At 45.3% G+C, this 16,422-nt stretch overlaps 1 protein-coding gene across 1 annotated transcript in view; it reads left to right on the top strand.

Annotated features, from left to right (window-relative positions):
* The first annotated feature begins 5,439 nt into the window (after window positions 1-5,439).
* LOC102938835 overlaps window positions 5,440-16,422 on the top strand; it is a 34,374-nt gene continuing 23,391 nt past the window's right edge. The window contains exons 1-11 of the mRNA XM_043524029.1: window positions 5,440-5,512; window positions 6,058-6,137; window positions 8,554-8,712; window positions 9,396-9,610; window positions 10,299-10,402; window positions 10,841-10,959; window positions 11,499-11,648; window positions 12,266-12,477; window positions 13,885-13,970; window positions 14,169-14,299; window positions 15,146-15,292. Coding sequence (XP_043379964.1) covers window positions 5,440-5,512; window positions 6,058-6,137; window positions 8,554-8,712; window positions 9,396-9,610; window positions 10,299-10,402; window positions 10,841-10,959; window positions 11,499-11,648; window positions 12,266-12,477; window positions 13,885-13,970; window positions 14,169-14,299; window positions 15,146-15,292 — 1,476 coding nt within the window. The remainder of the gene's footprint in view (window positions 5,513-6,057; window positions 6,138-8,553; window positions 8,713-9,395; window positions 9,611-10,298; window positions 10,403-10,840; window positions 10,960-11,498; window positions 11,649-12,265; window positions 12,478-13,884; window positions 13,971-14,168; window positions 14,300-15,145; window positions 15,293-16,422) is intronic.

The raw sequence follows: 16,422 nt of genomic DNA, 5'->3' as shown, positions 1-16,422 counted from the left end.
GCCTGCGTACTTGGCCAGTCTGTCTCTCTCCTCTTTCTGGGTTCATTTAGCTTGAGCCCGTGTACTTGTTCTGCACCAGTGGCCATCGTTTTGATCCTTTCCCGCCTAGACAGTTCAGGTGCTCTTGCTATTTGGAGGCATTTCTCTAGGGTTAGATCTGATTGTCTCAACAATCTGTCCCATAAGCTGGAATCACATGTTCCACAAATGATCCTGTCTCCGGTTAGGGAATTTTTTAGGGCTCCAAAGTTACATGTGGATGCCGGAGTTCTCGGCTCTGTGATGGAAGAATCTATTTTCTCTTCTGCTTCTTGGTTTTGGGTAAAGAAATAGTATCTCTCTACAATCTCATTCTGTTCGGTACTCATCAAACACTTTTATCAGCTGTTTCCGTGTTTTAGGTATTATTCCTGGCAACATGGTCTCACTCACTTCTCATCTTTTCTCCCCAGTAATGTAAAAAAGTTTTACTTTTGTTTTTTGTTGTTATCCCCCACAGTCTGATATGTATCCAGATCCAGTTCTTGCTTCCACGGCATCCATGCGTGCACAAGGTTTTTGCCTGGAAATCCAGCAATCCTGGTGTTCTGCATCCCTCCATGCTGCCTGCTTGCTCTATTTCTAGGTGCTGCTTTTTCTTCCTGTTAATTACACCCTCTTCCTTGCTGTGGGTCTCTCTAGCCTGCTCTCACCATGTTTCATCTACTATGTCCTGAGGTAATTACATGAGAAGTCTCCACATTTCTAAACTAAACTGCCTCTTTATTAAGAGTATGCATTGTAGTTGCAGCCATGTCGGTCCCAGGATATTAGAGAAAGAACTATTTACAGAAGTGCTGCAGCTGTAGCTGGCATTCCAGCCATGTGCTCACAGACTGACTTCCTCGTGCATCCTCCAAACTCTTCCCTCCTGCAATCTGTGCTCCTCCTTCCAAATTCCATACAGGTTGCTATATGTGTGACAGACAGAGAGAGAGAGTGGATGTGAGTCTGGTTCCCAGCTCAAACGGATTATTTTTTAACTACTCTTTGCATGATTCACCACCCAGCTTTCCTCACTTAACACACAAGGCACAGGGACGTTTTCTCCATTTATATCCAAGGGGACCAAGTAGGTTTGAAAGATGGTGCTGCTATCAAGCAAAAGCAGGCAAAGCGTATGTAAAGTCAGGGGTAATATCTAACAGGAGCGAGTCCTTGTTGTTCCTGTTGCCATCTCAAAGACATGCACTAGCTCAGCTAGTAATTATAGGCTTGATGCAGAAATCACTGAGTGAAATTCTGAACTCTGTGTTATACAGCAGGTCAGCCTATATCATCATAAGGTCCCTTCTAGCTTTAAAATCTATGAATTGAGTATTTTATTTTATTTCTATCTAAATAACCTTTGGCTTGAGGGGCCAGATTAACCAGTGTACTCTGGCTGCTTTGCAGACCTCCAGTTATACAGGGTTTACATCTGTGTTGTACTATCAGAGCAGCACAAAGCAATTGAAGTGTACCAGTGACTCCAGCCACAATACCAGAGTGCTCATACTGTGTCTACATAACCACAGGTTTCTTATCTCATCCTACTTACTACATTCCCTCCCTACATTCTTACACAGCCTGGTTGGGTCTTGTCTTAGACTGTAAACTGTTTGAGGCATGGACTGTCTCTTCCTCTATGTTTCCACAGTACCAGCTCACCGTAGTATAAATAATAATCATTTTGAAAGGCTCAGACTAGAGTTGTGCAAACCTTTTGGAAAGAAAACAGCACAAAAACGTCAGAACCTGTCTGGTTTTTGGTTGAGTTACCATCCGTAACTTGCTCAGGGTCTCAGGTTCATTCAAGGTTTCCTGGAGGCTCACACAAAAGCCAATTGTCCGAGAGCCTGAGCTGCTACGAGCTACAAAATATCTCACAATATTTGTTTTGCAGATTTTGCATTCAAATTGTTCCGACTTCATTTTGCACAAATTCCCTCCTTCCCTGTATTGGCAGGGCAGACAAAAGGCTGAGTTTCTCATAGAAACCCCATGAAAACACAAATGATCACATCTGCAATGGGAAGGCCACCAACTTCACTCAAAAAACAATCCCATTTTTGCCTGCAACAGACCCACTTTGCCTTGAAAAATCTCCACATTGTCTGAGTTCCTACCAAAATGTGAAAACCTTCGATTTCAAATTCTTTTGCATTTTGTTACCAATGTTCCACATGCTCCCAGCTTTGTGTGAACCTGGGCAGATTTCTGGCTTGGATAGAACACAGGGAAAACCTGAGTTCAGCTGAGCGGTCCTTTGAGTTCCAGCACTTGTGTGAATCCCAGATTCAAATCAGGAGCCGTGAAGCCCTGGAATCAATGATTGTGCCCTGCTTTCTGTCTCTCGGATATATCAGTCATCACTGGGTGTTTGACCTTAAGCCGGAAGATTTAAGGCAGCAAATGATTTGCTTTACCTCGTTATTGTCAGTTACTTTAGGGGTCATGCCACTGCCTGCCCAGACTCAGTATTCCAGCCTCTTTCTGCCTCCAGGGGCTTGATCCAATTCTGAATGACATCAACAGAAAGACACTTTAGGATCAGGCCCTAAATGTGGGGGGGGGAGATCAAACACATCTTGCTTATTATGCCTGGTTAACAGCAGAAAGGATCTTTCTCAAGGATCCTCTCTGAGAATGGGGCACTGAACAGCAGCCAGGCCAGATATACTCTCATCTGACGCCAAAAGAATGTCACCCTTTAGCACTTTAATATTGTCCAGGCTGTCACACCAATGAAGGCCTTGGGAGACTCCAGCCTCATTCTCTCTTCCCTACAGCACCAGAAGCTTGACACAGTGTTCACGCTGACTTGCTTTTCATGTGAAAGGCATGCTGGTTTTCTTTCTGGTAGGTCATACTCACTGAGTGGAGAGAATGGGTCTGATTCTGCACTCCTACGGCACTGTGGCTCCACCGGTTTGGGTGGAGTTCCTCCAGGTACACTGGTGTAGAGGATTCAGAGTAGCAGCCGTGTTCATCTGTATTCGCAAAAAGAACAGGAGGACTTGGGGCACCTTAGAGACTCACCAATTTATTTGAGCATAAGCTTTCAGGAGCTACAGCTCACTTCAGAATCAGGGCCATGTGGTGAAGCGGGGTGCTCAGCAGTAAGTCGGCACTGCCTGTTACTCCCTTCCTGGAGGTGGGTGGCCCCACTTCCCGCTCCACCATGCCAGCCAGCAGCGCTGAGTCAATGCAGGGAATGGGATGGGAATTTGTAGCTGGTATAGGCCAGTTGCAAATTACCATTGCCTAGAGCAAGGGGAAAGCAAGACGTGAACTGTGGATGCTGGAGACCCAATTTCTTAGTTGGAGATTCTCCTGGGGCAGCACAACAGTGCACCACCTAACTTACAGGCTGGGTCCTTGTGCTACAGTCTACGGGTATGATTTATTGCTGGTGGCAGGTTTGTTCTAAGGCACTAATGTGTCTGGGATATCATCAGCTCCTTTGTAAGACGAAAAGGAAAGGAGTACTTGTGGCTACGGTTGCATCCGAAGAAGTGAGCTGTAGCTCCCGAAAGCTTATGCTCAAATAAATTTGTCAGTCTCTAAGGTGCCACAAGTCCTCCTTTTCTTTTTGCGAATACAGAATAACACGGCTGCTACTTTGTAAGATGAATTACTTCTATGTAAAGCAAATGGATTTTGGCCTTGGTTTTGCACATATTCCCTGGCTAAGGTATGAGACACAAATCAGCTGTAAGTAGCGTTGCTAGTTGACACAATACGTGCAATTCCACATGAATGCTGCATCCCTCTCAGGGGAATTAACCTGACAGAGAGCTGCGGTGGGACAGCAGCTTAGTCAATACGTGCTTTGTGTATATTCTGTTTTCCAGATCTAATTTGGGGACAAAGACATTTCACAGCCAAGATGAGCTGCATTTCCTACATCTTGGCTTTTGCCCTTTGCCTGGGTGAGTTTACTTGTTTTCTCAATGTATAATCAGTGCATCCATTCGCTAGAGCAAACTGTCAGAAGAGCAGGCTCTCAAACATGGATTTAAATAGTATGTCTTCCACTTTATTCCACACAGCCTTAGGTTACAATGGCTTTTAATCTACAAATCCACATTGCTCCCAAGTTCACTGAAACTGCCAAGGAGTTCTATCTAAGGGCTTGATCCAATACCCTAGTGAAGTCCAGGGGCATCTTTCCATTGACTAAATGGGCACTGGATAGGAAATATATTGCACTGTTCACATTCTTCCAGAGGAGAGTATACTCACCCTGTCCCTATATACACTCAGCTCACTCTCTTTTCATCTGGCCAACATGCAGTCAATGGATGGGTTAGATTATTTGAGTCCTGCTTCCTTGAAAGTGACTGAATGCATCCAGTGAAGTGAGCTGTAGCTCACAAAAGCTTATGCTCAAATAAATTTGTTAGTCTCTAAGGTGCCCCAAATCCTCCTTTTCTTTTTGCAGATACAGACTAACACGGCTGCTACTCTGAAACCTGTCATATAGCCTTCTAGGTTGCAGAATTTTTAGAATATGCTCTTTTGATCCTTCAAATAGTATTCTCCTGAGTATACTAACTGTATTAGCTTATCAAAATGACTTATCAATAAGGAGGTGAAGAAAAGACTCCTTGTCACAGACTATAAATTAAGGGATGCTTTACAAGACTCCTCTGATAGTTGTAGAATTTTTATTTGATCTTGTTTCAATAATTATGGGCTATTTTTAACATTATTCCAATTTGCTGCAGGATTGTCAATGGACCCGGTGAAAGCTGCATCAGTAAGTTGTTTTGCCATCTGCTTAAATATCATCAAGACACTAATACCGCTCCTAAGGAATGCTAACAATGAGGTATTTCAGGTAGCTCAGCAAATCCTACCAGGTAGTCCAATGCGAGATCAGCAAAGACCTCCAAAAGAAGGGTGAAAATAGGGCAATAAGAAGTGAGGATGATAAGATGTTGAAACTGGCCCATGCAATAGAAACCAAGGATAATACTAGGGCTATAAAAATGAGAAGGAAAAGAGCTGTATTGGACCTGACTTTTTTAAAAAATGGAGGTACATAAATGAACATCCAATTGCACATCTAAAATAGGTGCAGTTATGGTGAGAGCATTATTATTATTATTGTTATTATTATTATCATCTATGTGTATTACCATGGTGTCGCTGAGCCCTAATCATGGACCAAGGACCACATTGTGCTAGGCGCTTTACTAAAGTAGACCATGTGTAATTATCTAATTTGCATATGCAATCATAGCAATTGCATGAAAAAACAAACACTTATTTTGCACAGATATTTGCATCCTGAATAAAAATCAAGCCTACTAGTTCGTCTTGTGCCTCTCTTGTGGGTTCATGTCCTACAGCATATTCTATCTCTAAGTAAGTGGAGCGAGGGGCAAGATGGGTTGGGTTCATGGATGTGTCATGGCTGAGGAAGGCCATGTGAGAACCGCAGTGGAGCAAGATGCCGAGAATGAGGTGTTGCCGCACTTTGGTGGTAGGTGACAGTTAGTCCTGTATAGGGCCTGATCCTGGGTCTGGCCGAGTGCCAACAAATGCAGCATCCAAGGAGAACAGAAAAAGTAACTTTATGCCACCTTTGCAGCTCCCCACTCCTGCATCTGGGCTTCTGTTTGGCCCTTGTTGTAACTTTGAACAGTCTCAGAGCTGCTGTGATTTTTTCTCAGCTGTCCACAACCTCAAGAGGCCATTCCAGCTGTTGTAGAATGCTGATAGCAGTGACATTCCGGCCACACCCCTCATGTCAGAGACAGCAGCTTTCCAATCCCCCCGCCCCACCCCGGCACTGCTCCGGTGTCACAGAGGGGCGGTAACAGCTCAGAACATCCAGCCCACAGTCTGTGAAATGACTTGCCCTCTTGAAGGAGGAAAGAAGTTCTACAATATAAGATACTCTTGGTATTATATTAAGATATGGTATTGTAACCATAATAAAGTCTGCGGTAGGACCACGTCAATCGCTCACGCAATAAGTAAAAGATTAAATTTCTTTGTGTGCCTTTTTTTCCCTTCCCGCTCTAGTGTTCTGCGCCTGGCATTCAGATAAATGGTATGTGATTGCCCTGTACAATCTGTCATTGTATTTTGTGATAAGCCTTAAGGTTTGTTGTGGGGAGAAAAGATTGTTAATTTTTTCTTTTTCTTCCTCTTTTATCAGCAACAGAAGTTTGCGAGAACATAACCAGGTATTTGCAGAAATTAACTGGAAAAATCTTTTTTGGAAGCATAGTTTGGCTGTTGCATACTTTCCCAGAGTAGGTTCAAAGTCAGTGTAATCAGAGGTGGGAGGAGATTATCTTCCTGCCCCTACGCTTTGGAATCATAGAAAGGTCCATAATCAACCCCTATTTTAAAGGTTCAGCTCTGGATTATGGTAACTATCAAACCGGAAACCAATCTTCAGTGGTGAAAGTAATTAAGGGACTTACTGGTACGCAGGGCCAGGGTCCTGAGCAGGGGGGCGGGGCCCCAACCAGAAGGGGTGGGGCTTTAAATCCCTAGGCCCTTTAAATCAGAGCCGGAGTTTTGGGGCTGCCAGCGCTACTCCGGGGCTCCTGCAGCAGGGCTATGGCCCAGGGCCCTTTTAAATTGCCAGCCTGGGGAAGCTGCCCCCTGCCAGAACCGTCGACTCTTGCCTGTATGCCATACCATACAGTACCAGTTTACTTTCACTTCTGCCAGTCTGGCTCATTGGGTGCTCAGGGTTAGATGGGAGGACTATGATTGGATGAACCATCTCAGGATGAACCAGCCCAAGGCTAGGTAAAATCCAGGTTCATCACATTGGTGAAGAACTTGTTTGCAAAGGCTGATTAAATGAGTCCTTCCAGCATCACCAAGGTCTGATGTATTGACATTAGACTTGGAGAAGGCTAACAGGCAGATTCAAGATGCAATAAGTGGGTGCAACTCCCATGAAAGTCTCTGAGCCATATTCAGTGGTGACCTAAACAGAGTGGTAAGTTACACACTGGGTGTAAATTGGTCAGAATATGGACTTGCACCAGTTTGACAAATTGAGTGTAATTTGCATGCCAAGTGGATGTAAGAGGAAAAACAACAAACAGGAGATTGTGAGTGGAAGCAGGATCTTCTCCCCACACTGCTAAGGTCACATTCAGCTCTGCCCTAATGGCACCAGATACAACCACAGACCACAGTGGGAGCTGCACCTGCTTATGCCAAAGGTGAATTTGTTCAACCAGACTGGGACAAGTTATGCCGCTCTGCCACTTACAGCCTTTCTCTGACCAGTTTACACCCAGTGTGTATCCTATATTAGTAGTTAGAAAACATGTATTTAAAGATTCTCTGCACACACTGATACTTTGCCATTGATTTCAATGGAAGCTGAACTCACATACCATATGTTCTGAGCTGAAAAAGAAGCAGCTCATTAGCCAGTCACTAAAGACACTGAATTAGCATTCATTTCACTCGTGTGTTTGCTCTTATGGAATACATTGCAGTTTCTTCCTCTCTTTTCACAGTAATGATGTTGGAGGGTCCTCAAATTTCACTCATTTAATCTGTGACAATGTGAGTATCACAAAGTGCTAGTCAAGAGGTTGCAAATGTCCTTTCTGTTCCATTCTACCTTATTTCACTGCAAAGTTAACATCTTGCTAGCTTCCATAATGTCAAACTGGCTGAGTTTGCTAGGACGTTATGGGCTTTGATAACAAGGAAATGATCATTCTAAGAGTCACAATCCCCTGCTTGGTCCACCCCCTGCTCCTAGGGGAGGGTCTTTATCAGAACTTTTCCCTCCATACTGGCCAGTGCACTGGTGGGGCAGAGACAAAGCTACCCACAGTTGCACTTCACCTCACGCACCTGAGCAGAAGGAGTGGGGAGTAGCAGCCTCATGGAAGTGACTTGGGGTGCCCATAAGCCATAGAAGGGAGCTAGGGGAGGCCGTGCTCTCCCTTACTTTCCCCGAGTAGTAGCATAAATTTAGGTAATAGCCATGCCAGAACCATGCCAGGTACAGGGTGTAAATACCTTCACAGGCAGAAAATACCTGGTAATAAAGGACTCTTTAGTCTAGCGGAGCAAGACATAAGAAGAACCAATGGCTGGAAGCTGAAACCAGACAAATTCCAATAAGAAATAAGGCATAGTTTTTTAACAGTGAGAGTGATTAATCACTGGAACAAATTAGCAAGGGAAGTGGTGGTGTCTTAAAATCAAGAATGGATCCTTTTCTGAAGATTTACCTTAATTAAACACAAGTTAATGGGCTCAATACAGGGATAACTGAGTGACCAGTGAGGGTCTGTCAGACAGAAGGTCAGAGTAGATTATCAAATGGTCCTTTCTGGCCTTAAACTCTGTGAATAACTTGGGGTTAGTTGCTTTCATGTCAAGCAGGAAGTGCTGTTGTCATTTTGGAGAAATTATGCAGGAAATGAGAAAGAAAGAAAGAAAGAAAGAAAGAAAGAAAGAAAGAAAGAAAGAAAGAAAGAATGAATGAATTATTTATTGTCTAGGTCAATGGATTTGTTTCTTCTCCAGCTACACAACTTGTCAACATGGAACAGTTCCTTTATCAGAGGAGCATTTGAGTTCCTGCTGAGGAAAGATGTTGATTTACAGCTAAGTGTTCTGAAGCTCCTTGTCAGCAAAGTGAACGGGAAAGAGCTGGAAGAAGCATTGGAAGAATTTAACGACAAGGTAAAATAGCACCTTGAGTTAGGATCTATGCAGAAAGTGCCGGAGTTGTTTAAAGCACACTTCTTACTGTAGCACTTTGAGAAAGAACATTGCCTTCTCCCTCCTTTCTTGCCCTTGTGTTTTTGTTCTGTGTTGGCTGTTAAACTATAGAGACTTTTCTTATACACAACTCTCTACAGAGTCCCAATACTTTGTTACCTGAATGGTCAGAAAGCAGCCATCACTATAACAGCATGCAGTGCAGTCCGGAGAATGCATGTAACCCAAGACTCTGAGCCAGGACTCTTAGGCTGTGTTCCTCCCCCTGACTTGCTTTCTGGTTTGGGACAAATCAATGTGTTTCTCTGTGTCCCATTTTATGCATCTGTAAAGTAAGGGATAAAATGTTGCCCTCTCTCACGAGGTGTGGGGAGCTGTCAGTAAAACGGATGGAATAGAAAGAAAATATTTTGGCAGATAGATAAGCCAACTTCAGCTCACAAATAGTTTCCTAGCACAAAAAATAGCTACATTCATAACTAGTATTACTAGTGATCAATAGTTTGTCCATCTCTGCTTGTGAGGCCTAAAGAATTAGCATTTGTGAAACTCTTCGGGATCCCTGGCTGACTGGGGCTATAGCTGTGTGATGTACAGGATGCTGATTGTTACACAATCTCAGAGATAAAATATTTATGCTGCAGGTTGTTAACTCCTCACTGATCCCATCAAAATGGAAAGGCTTTGCACTGGAGGCATTATGGGATGGGAAGCTGAGAAACGAAGAGCTTTATAACGAGACAGAGTTTGTGGGGCCATGGTTCCAGAAGAGGCTAAGGCCCTTTTTAGCTGCAGTCTCTATCGACATACTCCAGTGCCTTCAGAACGAGACCTTGGGATGCGCGCAGTATCAGGCAATGTATGTTTCACTGGTTATAGCTAGTATCATTAGTAAATATCTCCCGTCTCCCAACTCTCTGTGTTAGAAATGGATCCGTGACCTGGATTCAATTCAAATAGTGTTCCTGAAAGCCCGATCTTATGAGGGACTGAGTGCTGTCTGCTGCCGTTTATATCAATGGGAGCTAGAAGCGCTTAGCACCACGTAGTAAATGCTGAACATCATGCTGGATCAGGACCTGAGTTTGACACCTTCTGGTTATGGATGCAAGAGAGAGAGAGAGAGAGAGAGAGTGTGAGTGTGAGTGTGAGTGTATGGGGATTCTGTAACTATATAGATGATTGATACCTTAGATTTTGTAACATCTGCTTCTTTGATGAGAGAGTCGGAGAGATTAATCAGGGAAAGACAGAGAGAATGACGTTAGGAAAGGTGGAGTGAGAGATACAGTAAGACAGTGGTTCAGAGCCTGGTGTGTGGGCATGATACCCACAGTGGGAGAGCAGCATGTACTAATCATGTGTACAACATTCACAGCCAGGTGAGGAGATTCTGTGACCCCTCCGTTAAGTGGAATTTATGATAAACAGCCATATTGAGACCAAAGACTGGGAGGCAAAAAGCTGAATGGGACATCTTGCCTGTGATAACTAATCGTCTCTCTCCCTCTCTCTCTCTCTCTCTGATGTATCATTCCCTATTCCAGAGTTAAAGGCCTGGATCTGGAATTTAAAAAGATGAGCCACAGTACCCAAGAGGAAGTCTACGGTGCATTCCAGCTTCCTTACCTGAAAGGGTTAAACATTGCAGGTAAGGGAACCCATGATGGCTCCAGGCAAACCTGACATATCGCTGGCTGTTTTCAGGAGTTTTTAATGGTGGTTTGGCTCTGACACTTGGAGTGCCAGGCAGACAGTGATTCCTGCTGGAGAGCTCAGTTTATCCAGAGAGCTGCCTGGCAAAGGGGCTGCGAATACCCTGGAATACAAGCATGAGCAGCCCAAAAACCACTACATTTTTCAATGCTGGCTTAGGCCTTGGATATTTTTGATGAAGCCTCTTCAAGTTTGATTGAAGGGTGCTGGGGCCGGGGAGTTTTAGCACCTCCTGCCTGCAAATCACAGCCTGTTGAATAGCCTCACAGCGTCTGATCTCATGGCAATGTCTGGTGATGTGTCCTTTCTTCAGCATCACGTTTCATTTGAGCTGCTGGAGGTGCCCCCACGGCTGTCCATTGTTCTCTTGCAGGATCCGCATGTGCTGATGGCCTTAACACCAGCACTGCTTGGCTAAGGGTCAACTTTAGAAACTTCAGCAGACATGCTGCATATCACGACTTGCTCTCTCTGAACTCCAGATTTAATGGCGTAAGTAGCAGCTATGATTATTCCAGCATATAGAGACAGGGGCAGTCATATTTTGGGGGTTGGACCCTGTTCTAAATGAGTTGCTGGCTTCAGGCTACTTCCGAGTCAGACAGGGGCTAATAATTAGAAATCTCGTTGTCACTGCCAGCCCTGAGCGGCTCCCTAGTGGGAGGTCCCAGCAGAAAAGTTAGTGCTTGATTGTGCCATGAAGAATGAACTACTCTAGGAGTGGTTCCTGTGGCCGATGGCTGAAACACATCGATATCAGCGAGTGTGGGGGACGCTTACCCTGTTACTGTCCATGTGGTGCCTGTTGTGTGGATAAATACAAGGCTTGAGCCTGTAGACCTGCCATTGTATCAACCGCTCTGCAGAAAATCAACTCAACCCCACCCTTCACCAGCATGGGGGCGTTTCTGAAAACTAGAGCAATGTGTGTTTTGCCTTGAGTCACTAAAATTGCTGCTCTGAGCATCCTTCCTACCTAAAGCAGATGTTTCATTCCTGTTCCTTCTCCTTTCACTCTGCCTCTTTCTTAGCTTGATGTGCTCAGTAGTTTGACAGTGAAGCAGCGTGCGCAGTTATCAGCGACCCAGGGGACCTTGCTGACCCCCGAAGATGTTCAGAAACTGATGAGTTTTGTGACCACCTCCACAGTAACCGAGTACATCGATGAATTGAACAGACAGGTCAGGCTGGTGAGAGTCATTCCAGCGTCCAGGGCCATAGCCGGCCACTGGAAGAATTGTCATTGAAGGCAGGGGGAACTTTTGTGCAAAACTCCATGGCAGGATTCACAGCCCTGATAGGCTCAACTTCCTCCAAAATGTTGGGGTACACTGTGGATGTGTAGGTACAATATGGTATCTGTTCCGCATGCCCATCCATAGGTGACACATTCCCTCCTTCTCCGTAAGGAACATGTGGATCTGGGGAGGGAAGATGAGCCTTGGGATGGGGCACTGCAGCTGGGAGGAATTTGGGACCGGGAGAACTGTGCTTTTATTTTCAAAGTAGTGTGTGTCTCCATTGGGAATCTGGGCGAGGGTGTGAGGATGGGAGTGGAAAAGAGGCTGAGGGGGAATCTAAAAGCAAGCCGTGCTCTCCAAAGTCTCAAGAAACTAGAGACCCATTGGAATGAGATAATCAGCTCCCTTCCCAGCGGCTTCGAATCCAAGACACCTTGGGCCACATCTTCCGCTGGTGTCCTGCATAGCTCCTTCGACTTCAGCTGCGCTATGTCAGTTTATATCAGCTGAGGCTCTTCCCCCAAACAGCTCGCTATTTCTCCTTCCCTTTGCTCCAGGCCAGCGTGAGTCTGAAGGGGGCCGTCAGAGCCACGCTGCTACAGCACGTCCTAGCTGCAGCCCGGCCAATATTTCAGAAGGCAGATGACGCTGAATTCGTGCACTGGATGGATCCTCGCCTTGCAGGCTTGATTTCAGGACTGAACAGCACCCATGTCCCACTCGTTTTCGACCATCTGGAATCTCGAAACTGCTCTGCCATCAACGCTGTGTAGGAGCTATTTCCTTCCCCTGTTTAGCATAGGACTGGCTCAGACAATTATCATCGTCAATTAAAGCTGGCTGGAAAATGTTACTCCCCCCTTCCCTCATGGAAAGGTTTGATCTTTCAGAAAAACATCCTCGGCCAAACCCTGACACACTTTAACTCTGGAAAGCTGCTGCAGTGCCTCATGGGAGCTGTACTTCAAGTGCCTCACGCTCCCATTTTCCTCTCTACGCCAGGCTCCCTGGTTGGACGACATCCCCGCTGATGCCCCTTGGACTGCCCTCTTGATGAGCCGCTGTGGTACATCATGGGTATCCTTGGTCATCGCGTAGACAATGATTCCTCAGAAACCCCAGTTTTCTGTCAGAAAAACAGTTTTGACACAAAACTTTTGACCACCCCTATTATCAATACTTCTCATGTGCAGAGCACCTTTCAGACGAGGCCCTCCAGCAGCACCTTACAACGATGAGTGGCTATTATGATTCTTATTCTTCAGAGGGAGAAACAGATCCAGCGAGGCAGTGACAGAGCTAAGCAAAAAACTCGGGAGCCCTGACTCCTGTTCGTATGAGCTAACCAGTACATCATTTCACATCCTCTGTTGATTATATGCTTATTATTTCTTACTGAGCTGCCCACTGCTAGGTGCAGGTATATAGGGACATAGTTCCTGTCCTGAAGAGCTGTTACATGGTTTTGATTTGTTTTTTTACGGGGGAAGGGGGTTGTATTAAATTGTATAGATTACACTGAAGCCAGATCTACGGGTAATGAAAGCAGTTTATTTCTGTGAACTTTGCACGGCTGCTAAAGTACAGCAGTGTTAATAATACAAGGTCCGTGCATTAGAATATTGTGATGATGGTGTTATATTATGGACACAAGCAACTGGTGGATTCTAGCCTGGACCAAATGCACTGGCTGTTCCAGACTGTTGCTGTGTAGAGATGTGCATCTTTTGAATCTCCATCCAACCCCCTTGCCCCCCCTCCCCCATTCCTGAAAGCATGAGCAGGTTCAGGGTTCCCTGTTTCCAAGAGGCCTTCCTAATTTTCATCTCCATCGCCCATGAAATATACAAGCAGATTGGCATATCTATATTTTTGGTCCATGCAAACAATGGCTAGCCTTAATCTGTCCCAGGGTCCAAACCTCTGGCTCCTGGTGGAATTTCCCAGCCAAGTCACTGGGCTTTGTCCCTGTGCCAACCCAGCTGGAGAAAAGCCTCCCAAGAATACACTGTACCTGAGCTGAGTTTACCTGGGCTCCCATCCAAATCTCACTGAGGTCAATTCAGACTCTTGATGGAAACTTCAACAGGAGTTTGATTAGGGTTTTGAGTACCAGGTAGGGGTTGCTAAGCTGCTTAACTGGAATGAGTTATGTGACGTATCTGCTGTGTTACAGAGTAACTGTGCTTAATAACTCCATCACCGACTTCAGCAACACCACGCGACAGAGCATTTACCACAGGATACTGAACATGACCGCCGGTAAGGAGCGTTGGTCATGAAAATGTTTCTCTAAACCATTCAGTTGCTTTGACAAAACGTTAGCCTTTCATGGTAGCTGTGCGCTCGCAGAATGTGTTTGGTAGCGCTGCTGTTGTGAACTCGTTCATTCCACTGCTCTGAGCCCCACTCCCACGCACTGTTTGTAAGCCACTGTCCTTTTCCCTCTGGCTATTTCAGGTTCCTCCCTACGGTGCTATGCCACAAACACTAGCTTCTCCATATATCTCAGAGAGACGTTTCAGGACTTTGCTGCTTTTCTGAATCTGAGAGATCTCGCCTCCGTCATTCCAGCATCTGAAATCCAAAAGGTACTGGAATCGTTAGGAAATGTCTTGCTACAACCCCCGTTTACACACACAGCCCACCTGAACAATACTGTGAATTTGTACACGTATTCAGACCATGGTCTCCACATTTATTTTTTGCCTAATGCGTGAGAGGGGCATTCTGCCTCCTGACGTACCTCCTTTCTGGGGAGACATTCTTTCAGAGTTTCTCTAGTTACTAGTCCAATTGCCAGTGGCACGTCTTTCTCTCTCTCTCGTATTTACAGGGGACCAATCACAGTAGTATCTGAGCCAACTGCCCCATTCCACTCTTCTGTTCATCATTGACCTAAGTCTAATGAAGTCTCTTGAAAGTTTCTAACGCACTTTAACACAGCCTGTTGTCACACAGGTGAAATAAGAGGCTGGCCTTGGAAAGTTCTACTTGTACTCACATTGGGGCGGTTCACGTGATCTCTCCTATGAGTCAAGTTTACAGAGCTGGACCCTAAATGGATAGATCTGAGACTGGTTCCTAGTGGACAAGTTGTCCAGTCCACATTACCAAAACCACCACTTCAGGTGGCACTAATTGACTCCACCGCTGACAATCTCAGCAGAGAGGCCAAGGGCTGAGTGGCCACTGAGTCTGACCTCCACTTTCATTGCTAGGGGTGATCCATTCCAGTTCAGAGTTGGGCCCATTGGCGGCAGAGAGCAGAGGGACGTTACCAGCTCTCTGGCTTATACCCATTCTGTACACGAACAGGCTTCAGGCTTGTCAATCCAGCACCCATCAGCCATACAACATTTACAGCAAACAGTTTCTTTTGTCTAAGAGTTGCTATCATCACCTTCTCCGGCCTCATCCTTATTTCTTCATCCCAGATTGTGAATACAATGGCCCCAGCTGCACTGGCTGATTTGTTATCCAGCTCTGACTTTCTCAACGACAACAACTTCCTGACCGTTCTTCTGAAGAACTATAAAAGGAGAGGGGCCTTCATTGACCTGTTTAACAAGAGGAGCATTGTGGTAGGTCAGATATTTGCTTCTCACTTTCCGTAAATCCAAATGAACCTCCATATTGTAATGGGTTTTGCACAGAAACACTCCACCAGTGACCTGAATGAACAGGGGTCCAAATCAAGAGAATTCCATGAGTTCCACAGGCAGCGAAGGGGTACTGAAAATTTGTCCTGACACAGCAAGTACCAAAAATCAGGAAACTCTTTGCCTTTGGGATGTATTGGATCTTGCAGAGCATTCTTGGAAGTTGACAGTATTTTATTGGGTTTTATAAAAGAAAGATGATGAACTATGAAAGATCCCATCTAAGGGACTCTGAGCCTTCTGCAAGGTAGTGCGGATGGCTCCCTGCCTTGCAGGATCAGCTCCTAACTTGTTTCATAATGTAGGTAATATTGTAACTGGGGCTGTGCAAAATTAAAATATCTCGCTCTTGTATAGCACTTTTCATCAGTAGCTCTCAAAGCGCATCATAATCTTTAATGTATGTATCCTCACAACATCCTTGTGGGGGGGGGGAGGTATTATTCCCATTTTGCTGATGGGAAACTGAGGCACAGAGAAGGCTAAGTGACCTACCCAAGGTCACACGGGAAGTCTGCGGCAGATCAGGGGATTGAACCCACCCACGCCTCCCAAATCCTGGGCTAGTGCCCTAACCGCTGGACCTTCCTTCCACCTTTAGTGTAAAGAGAGACACTTTCTTCTTGGGCATAACTAAGCAACAGTATGTGCCTCTATCAGTCCCAAAATTCTTTATAACAGTGAGGCCAGTTAGACAAGGGAGTCGCTTTCCCAAGGGAGTTAGAGGAGTAGAGGTCACTGGGGATATCCAAGGTGAGATGAATAAGTTAGTGACAATAATTAATCATAAATAATACTTTCCCTTTCGTCCGAGCCTCTCAAAGTGCTTACTCTAGATGGGGAGCTAAGACCTCAATACTGCATTTGGATCCACCTTGGAGGGATCATGGCTCCAAAGAATTAAGGCCTAAATCTCTGACTGCTATCCAAAAACACTGACTGATCCCAATATGTCCTTTTTCAGCTGTCCCAGCTGTGAATCCAGGAGGTGCTCAGATATTACAGTGATGTTTTGATCAGTACAAGAACCTAGATAGACTGAAGTGCGGTAG

This window comes from Chelonia mydas, chromosome 10 (genome assembly GCF_015237465.2).
Source record: "Chelonia mydas isolate rCheMyd1 chromosome 10, rCheMyd1.pri.v2, whole genome shotgun sequence".
NCBI classification, from domain to species: Eukaryota; Metazoa; Chordata; order Testudines; family Cheloniidae; genus Chelonia; species Chelonia mydas.
Note: the sequence above shows the minus strand (reverse complement) of the source record. Positions and strands in the feature narration are given on the sequence as shown.